This window comes from Miniopterus schreibersii (genome assembly GCF_964146895.1).
Source record: "Miniopterus schreibersii genome assembly, chromosome: 1".
NCBI classification, from domain to species: domain Eukaryota; kingdom Metazoa; phylum Chordata; class Mammalia; order Chiroptera; family Miniopteridae; genus Miniopterus; species Miniopterus schreibersii.
In genome coordinates, this window is record NC_138101.1 from 201192667 (window position 1) to 201200845 (window position 8179).

General features: G+C 62.2%; 1 protein-coding gene across 1 annotated transcript; it reads left to right on the forward strand.

Moving 5' to 3' along the window:
* Window positions 1–1425: 1425 nt before the first annotated feature.
* SIVA1 (SIVA1 apoptosis inducing factor) lies at window positions 1426–6284 on the forward strand. The gene is made up of 4 exons (XM_081147335.1): window positions 1426–1611; window positions 3715–3909; window positions 4608–4764; window positions 6075–6284. The coding sequence occupies exons 1-4, from the start codon at window positions 1494–1496 to the stop codon at window positions 6130–6132; spliced, it is 528 nt and encodes a 175-aa protein (XP_081003461.1). The 5' UTR covers window positions 1426–1493; the 3' UTR covers window positions 6133–6284.
* The last annotated feature ends 1895 nt before the right edge of the window (window positions 6285–8179 follow it).

An 8179-nucleotide genomic window follows, 5' to 3' on the forward strand; every position in this document is an offset into this window, starting at 1 on the left:
CCCCAGCGCTTTGGAAAGCTGCCAGTTTCCTTGGAATTAAATACTCACCTACCGCCCGGCGGTGTGCCCAGTGGGCTGAGCACCCTCCCCTGCACCAGGAGGTCACAGGTTCGATTCCCAGCAGGGCCCAGGCCCAGGCCCAGGCTGTGGGCCCGTCCCCAGTGGGGGGCCTGCAGGAGGCGGGGATCAATGTTTCCCTCCCCCTCTTGCTTCCTCTCACGTGCTCATCTAGCTACCCCCAAACCAGCCCACTCCTGGGCACTGACCCACAAGGAGTGGGCACAGATGTCCAGGAAAAGTCTTACCGGGAGTGTTCAGAGCAGCTGCCTTCGTTGTCGCCCACACCGGGCACCAACCCAGGTGCCCGTCGACAGGTAGACAAGCTGTGGTCCATCCACGCGCGGAACCCCTCAGCCGCAAAAGGAGCGGGCCGCGGCGGGACAGGACACGGGCGGCCTCGCGGTCAGCGTGGGGGGCAGCTGGCGAGCGCCGGGGTCGGGGAGCGGGGCACCCGTCACTCCTGCGGGGGCCCAGGGACGGCCGAGTCGCCCAGGGGTGCGCACCCAGCGCCGGGCGTGGAACTGCGGGTGTAAGGACACAATTTCGCTGTATGTACATTGCACCCCCATTTACAAGTAAAAGCAAGAGCAGACGTTCTCTTTTTAAACTAAATTTATTGGGGTGACACTGGTTAATACGGTCGTGAGTTGTAAGTCTCTGATATTGTAACATTGTAACAACGCGCCGCGACAGCGCCGCTGTTTCGTGCTAACGCCGCAGCACCTGCGCGCCTGGGGGGGGAAACCCCGGCGGGCGTGACGTCACCCGGGACGTACAGCGAGACCGCGGCGTCGGCTCGTCACCGGAAGTGCATCGGGCAGGAGCCGGAAGAAGCCCCCGGGAGGCAGCGGTGCGGCCCGAGCCAAACGGAGCGGCTGTGGGGAGGGACTTCCGGGCGGCTGAGGACTGGGGCCCGGGGAGCCCGCGCGCCCCGCGGTTCCGTCGCAGCAGCCGCGCCCGCCTGCTCCGGGGACGCCCCCGGGCGTGCACACGTCACTCTGCACTTCCGTGAGGATGGGAATCCGACGAAGTGAAAATTAGGAGAAAGGGAGTTACCCGCTAACTCTGGTGACTTAGACGAGGAAATATCACCGGTGTCGACAGTTGTTTACCGACCAAGAACGCGGGACACCTGCCCCTCCCGCAGCCCGGGTGCCTCCCGCGAGCCCTGCCCCAGGGCCGCCTTCGGCCCGTCCCGCGGCGCGCCCCTTCGCCCTGGCTTTTTCCCGCGCGGGGAGCTAGCCCCGCCCCCGATAACTCCCCGGCCTATCCTGCGCCGCGCTGGGCACGAGCCCCGCCCCTGCCCTCTCCCCCGGCCTATCCCGCGCGGCGCCGCGCGCGAGCCCCGCCCCCACCCTGCGCGGGGTTGGCGCGCGCCTGTGACGTCACGAGCGTGGCCGGGCGCGGACGCCGAGCTCCCCGGGCCCGCGGCGATGCCCAAGCGGGGCTGCCCCTTCGGGGACGCGGCCCCGCTGCAGCTCAAGGTCCGCGTGGGCTGGAAGGAGCTGGGCCGCGGCGTGTGTGCCGAGCGTTACTCGCGGGAGATCTTCGGTGAGTGCGGGGTAGCGCGTCCTCCCTGCGACGCGGGGCTCGGCCCGGCGGTCCCCACAGGCCGCGCCCCGGGAGCCGGGGGTCGGGGAGCGGCCGCGAGGCCGGGGGTCGGGAGCAGCGAGCGGGGCGGCACTGCGCCCCGGGAGGAGTGCCCCCGCCTCCCCAAAACTGGCGGCCCGTGCGCGGCACCGCCTCCGGCTGTGCCCCGCGGGGATGCCGGGCGCGCGCACTAGCCGACCCTGGGGGCCCGGCACCGGGGGCCCTGAGGCCCAGCGAGAGGCCGGCGAGTGGGGCGTCCTGGGGCCAAGCCGACCTGGGCCCGCGCTAACCTGGAGGGGTCTGCGGGCGCCCTCCCTGCCCGGCACCGCGCGCGCAGGGTCTGGGGGACCAGCGGGAGGAGGAACGGCCAGGATGGCCCGGCGCGCTCGGGTCGCTGCGGGACCACCCGCAGGGGTGGCCTTGTGTCCTGGAGGAAGAGTCCGGGCTGAATCCTGCAGGGCGGGAGGAGGGGCCCGCAGAGAGGGGGAGGGACGGCCCGGGCCTGGGGAACGGCTTGTGCAAAGGCCGGGACGCGGGAGGTGCAGTGGGATTTCGTGTGGCCCGAGGTCCAGTTGGGGTGATGGGGAGGGCAGCGAGCCCTCGGAGGCCTTCTCACCTGGCGCTCTCATGCAGATGTTTAGGTGCGTTGATATTATTGACCATCAATTTTGGGCAGCTGCAGCGTGGAGCTTCCCTTACTGAGGGGTGGGGGCCACAAATGTGCGCCCGCTGAGCAGTTAGAAAGTGCCCTGGGTGTTTGTTGTTGAGGGGTGCTGCGATCTGCACCCCGAGACCCTGGTTCACTCCTCCTGCTGCCCGCATTCACCCAGCTACCAGCACCCGCAGCCACTCTGCCCTTAGTTTCCTCGTGTACTCGAGCTGTAGACACAGCTGCTCTCCGAGGCCGTGCAAGTGATAAAAGTCAGTGAAGCTGGGGGGACTGTGGCTCATCTGCAAGTGTGTGTCCCACCGGGAAATTCAGAACCGTAGACACAGCAGGCAGCCAGAGCTTAAAATGGGAACCAAAGTGGTCTCTCTGCCTTCTCCCTGATCACCATCCTGGAGCATTTGCGGGGCCTGGTGACTTGCAGGCCCTTCAGGGAGCGGCGCTGGGCTCCCTGGGCGCCCATCGTGAACTCATGTCTCGGGTAATGAACTGCCTGCTCCAGGCCGTCACCCTGACCACGAGACTTTGAAGACAAGCATTAGCCTCACAGCCTCACCCCCAGCCTGGTTCCCATCCCAGTGTGAGGGCAGGGGTCACAGGCGAGCCTAGATGAGGAGCTGAGTGTGGCGGGACTGTCACCGGACACTACATTTGAGCTACCGGATAACTGTTCTTGTCAACTCCACGTAGAGCCACCAGCTTCTGGCATTTTCACCCCGGCCCTGCTGGGACACAGCAGGAAGGACAAAGCATTTGGGGGGCTGGCCCCTGGCACTTGATCTTGTGAAAGCCTCTGGGTGACTGGCGTGTGGCGGATGGGAAGCCACTGCCCTGAGTGCAGAGCAGCCACCTCAGCTCCGGCTGCAGGGGTGGGGTCCGGTGGGGTCCAGGGCCCACAGAGGCCTGGAAAGTCCTCAGATACCTTTGTCAGGAGCTGGCTGCTGCCATGTTTCTTGCCAGCAGCTCTGCAGTGAGTGAAAGGGGTGCACAGTGGCCCAGGCTTGGAGGCCCAACTCTGAGCCTCTGTCTGTGAATTTGTGCTCGATGGCACAGACTACTCTGCTGGATGAAGGTGGCTGGCGGGGTGCTGGGGAGGAGCGGGCCTCGGTGAGGGGGGCCCACACCTTAAGAGAGCTGGGAGGAAAATGTGCAGTGACCGCGACAGAGCCTGGGTGGGGCTGCAGGGTCCCAAACCTCTCTGTAGGGGGTGGCAGCTGAGCCTGTGTAAGGAAGGGCAGGAGGCAGAGTGGACCCAGTTCACCGAGAGCAGCAGGGGGTGAGGGAGCCTGGAGAACAGAGCACAGAGGTGCCTTGCCACACCTGGCTTGCAGGACGAGTTGGCTTTGCCAAGGCAGCCACACTTCGAAGGTGTCAGTAGCAGTGCTTTGTCTCCCCAGAGAAGACCAGACAGCTCCTTTTTCACGGGGCACAGGCCTGCATGGACCATGTGTGGGAGGAAGGCTGTGCTGTGGTTGACCTACCGGAGTCCCCGAAGCCAGGTCTCATGGAAGCCCCACGGGCCACGCGTGGGCAGATGCTGATCGGACCGGATGGCCGACTGACCAGGAGGGGAGCCCAGGCCTGCGAAGCCGGTGAGTGAGGCCGACAATAGGCGCTACCCAGCGGTGCACTAGGGATGGACATGGCAGGTGCCACCCTACCATCCGAGACATTGTCTGCCCAGTGGAGGTTGGAGCTGGGTCAACCCTGGGAGGCCCTGACTTGTGGAGTCTCTGCCCCCCATCGACACTCAAGTCAGGGAGTTAGGAACAGCTTCTGACTGTCAGGTTGAAAGGAGCAGAGACCCCCGCTTTCCCCACAGGTGGCCCCTGTGAGTGTCCCTCATGCTTTCCCTGCAGGTCCACAGAGTCCTGTCTGAGTGGGAACAGCCTGGTTGTGTTGGTGTTCATCTCAGACTGTCATCTGTGTTGTTGGTTATGTCCCTGGCCTACCCCTCGGTCTGGGTAGGACCCAGGAACCTCTATTAATCTGTGACACAGGCCACATGTTGAGACACACAGAGATGAAGACCGAGAGACGCCCAGTACAAGCAGGGAGGAGCTGGCCCTTTCAGCAGTGGCAGCCAGAGGGTGGGAGGTTTAGTAGCAGGAGTCACAAAAGCCCCTAGGCTCTCTCCCTATGAAGCAGGGCTGTGTGCCGTCCCTGCCCACAGGTGGTCCTGAGGGTCCGGGAAGGAGGGTCAGCCTGCCCCCGGGGAGGCAGTGGCCTGGCAGCTCCCAGCACTGCGAGGCCCCTGCCTGGCTGACAGGTGGCGTTTTCTTCCTCACAGACGTGTCTGGGGCAGCGTCCAGAGCCTGCTCCTCGTGCGTGCGAGCTGTGGACGGGACAGCGGCGTGCGGCCAGTGTGAGCGTGCCCTGTGTAGGCGGTGTGTGCGCACCTGCAGCAGCTGCGGGGTTGTGGCCTGCACCCTGTGTGCCCTCGTGGAGTAAGTTCTGGACCCGCAGGTGGGTGGGGGGTGCTGCCCAGCAGGAGTGGACTGTATGAAGACTGTGGTCAGTCCTCTGGGAAACCCATGTCGCAGGCGGCCAGCTTGTCCCGGGCGTGATCTGTGGTCTACCACAGTTCTGTTCAGTGTTTCCAGCCCTGACGTCAGGACGGTGCACACGGCTCTCCTATGCAGGGTCTCCTCATTAGAGCAAACCCTGATAGGTGGCAGCAGGTGCGCTGTGCTTGTCACGGCATATGTGTGGGATGGTTGTGGGCTGTGGAGCAGGAAGTGGAATGTTTGCTTGGCCTGTTACTCGAGTGTGTGAATGAGCGTGAGTGTGAGCCCACCGCAGCCCTGTGCCCTGTAAGAAGACACATCCCCCAAGCAGCCTTGGAGCTGGTCTGTAGACCTGGAACTAGCTTCGACCCAACCTCGGGAAGTTAGGGGGGCTGTCTAATGGGACAGAAAGCCAGGGAGGTGTGGATGGCCCGAGGAACGACCCAGGCCCTTATGCGGCTCCCAGGAAGTGGGACCCAAGACTGCAAACGCTCCCGCCGTCTAATTTGGAGGTTATGTGCTGGGCGAGTTATGAATGTGACTTAGTCACACCAACTTAATTCTCCTGAATCACCGTGGCCAGTGACCACCTCAGTTGAGGACAGGAGCACAGCAACAGGGCAGGTAGAGGGCTCTGACTTCTCGGTGATGGTGCAGACCCAGCAGCCTTCTTGGTTTTCTGTAGTGTGTTGCCAATTTCCTGGTCTTGCCCGACTTCTCCTGATGAGTTTCCCCTGCGATTCCCTGCATTTTCTCTTATTTATCTTATTTGATGTAAACCATTGTGGTCCAGTAACCCCCAACTGGATACCTGGGAGGTTCTGTGGGGCCCCCATCCAGTATGACACCCAGGTTGGACCTCAGGCAGCTTGTTGACTGTGTCAGTCCATAAACACTCTGGCCTTTGTCCTCACGCTGGTGGCCGGAAGTCTGGGATGGGGCGTCTTGGGGGGTTCCTGCCAAGGCTGGGAGGGATCTCTCCAGCCTGTCCTGCATCCAGTGGTTGCTGCCAAGCTGTGGTGGCCTTCTGTGTCCTGCATTGTCTCCCCTTTGCATGAGTCCTTATCACATATTCTTTCTCAGGACATTCTCTTGCGGGGGTACCTCATCCTAGCTCACTATACCTGTGGCAAGTGGCCCCATCTCACGGTCAGGTCTCGCCTGGGGGTAGCGCCTCAGCAAGTAAACTTGGGGGGGACACAGCTCAGCCCTAACACCAGCTCTTCTCTCTCCTCCCCGCGGTGCCACAGCTGCAGTGACATTCACGAGAAGGTGCTCTGCGCCAGCTGTGCCATGTTCGAGTGCTGAGGGCCTGGTGGATGTGGCCTTGCCTGGACGACCTCACTGCTAGATGACCTCACTGGCATCGGTGCAGAGGGACCTTGGGGGGGTGGGGGGGGCAGCCTTTTTGTTTGATATTTGTACTCATGGTGGCAATGAATAAATCCTATATATTTTGACCAGAGGACTGCTTATTTTAACAGTCCTGGGGGTGCTGCCTCCTGGTCATGTGACGGGCCGTGTGCTGGAGGGGCCCCCAGAGGAGTTAGGACCCCCATGTTGCTCTGGCAGCTCATTCAGTGCTCACTGAGCTCCCTGCGAGGTGCATGTCTGTCACCCAACCTTATAGGTGGGGAAACCAAGGCCACCCAGCCAATCTTAGTGAGAAAGGCTTTGACCCAGGTCGTCTGACCATTGTGCCAGCACCTCGGGGGGAGGGCGAAGTCCAGATTTTCCTGAGATGCCGCCATCACACACCCTCTGGGGTCCTCATTTATTCACACCTGCCCAGTCGTGGGCAGTCCCAGTGCTAAAGATCAGCCTGTTTCCACTTCCTGCCCCTCCTAAGGCAGCCTTGAGGGGGAAGAGCAGGTTTGGGTGGGACACAGGAAGGACCCCAGCCCTGCTGGCCCTCGCTGTCCCACAGGGCGTGCCACTCCCTGCCTCCTCGGGCCTTGCTAGCCAGGCAGGACAGCGCCCAGGAGTTACCTCTCTGAGGTGCCTGTCTCCTGGCACCCCAAGCTGCTCTCTCCAGATAGCTCTGCAGTTGTCCCCCCTGGGATGGGGCACAAAGTGAGGTCATGCTTGTGTCCGTGCCCATGACCTTGAAGCCTTTCCTGGCCGTGGAAGTATCCCTAAGGCATCCCTCCCCCATCACAAAAGAGGGTCCGGTGGGAAGGAGCAGATGGCACCCTCAGCTTGGCCAGCTGGGCCCCCACCTGACACCCCAGCTCCAGCTTTGAAGGCACCTCCCCATTTTCATACTGCACCTGCCGCTCTTGGTGGCCATGTGCTCAAAGTCTGAGAATAATGGGCGGGTGTAGCTAGGTTTTAATTGTGTGAAAATACTCACAAAACTTGCCGTCTTCCCCACTGTTAAGTGCACAGCTCAGCAGCATTAAGCACATTCACTTATGTTCCCATCACCACCATCCTCTCCAAACGCCTGTCATCCTGTGAAACAGCCTCTGTCCCCGTCAATCCCTAGCCCCTCCCCCAGCCCGACAGCACCATCGCTGTCTCTGTGGGTCTGACTCCTTATATCCGGGACCTGTGTGAGTGGTCACGCAGTGTCTGTCCTTCTGTGTCTGGCTTATTTCACTGAGCATGACGTGCTCAGGTCCATCTGTGTCCATTGTGCTGTAGGTGTCGGCGCGTCCGTCCTTCCTAAGGCTGAGTACACTCCACAGTGTGGGTCGACCACACTGGGTTATCCGTCCCTCCTTGTGGACACAGTTGCGTCCACGTCTCAGCTGCTGAGACTGATGCCGCTGTGAACGTAGGAGTACACATGTCTCTTGGAGCCCCTGCTTTCAGTTCTTTGGGGTGTATGCCAGGAAGTGAGGTTGCTGGGGTGGCGGTTGCTATGTGTTAATTGCCTGAGGTTCCTCCACTGTTCACAGCTCACAGGGTCCCGTGTGACACACATGGTCATTATCTGAAACCTGGGCCTCACCGCCAGAGCATCGTGTGTGGCTTTTGCTGTTTGTGGCTTACAGAGAAGCTGTGCCTGTTGTCACTGCTGTGATGTGACACTCAGCATGTGAAAACTGAGGGGACAGGGGCCACCCAGAGGACTAGGACTGCTTGACGTGCCCAGGCCTGGACTGTCCCCCACCCCAGGCACACGTGGATTCAGGATACAGGTGCCAGGCCCCATACACGTCCAGGCGTCCTGGCACCCCTGCAGGTGGCACCCACTCCGGATGAGCCAGGTCCTGTTACCTGCTAGGTGCTCGCTCCTCTCCTCGCCACCAGGTGGCGCCCACAGCACACCCTGCTGGGCTGCTCTGCTTGGGCGGGGGGACTGGACACCCTCAGCCCCACATGACCTTGGCCAGCTCTGGGTCCTGCA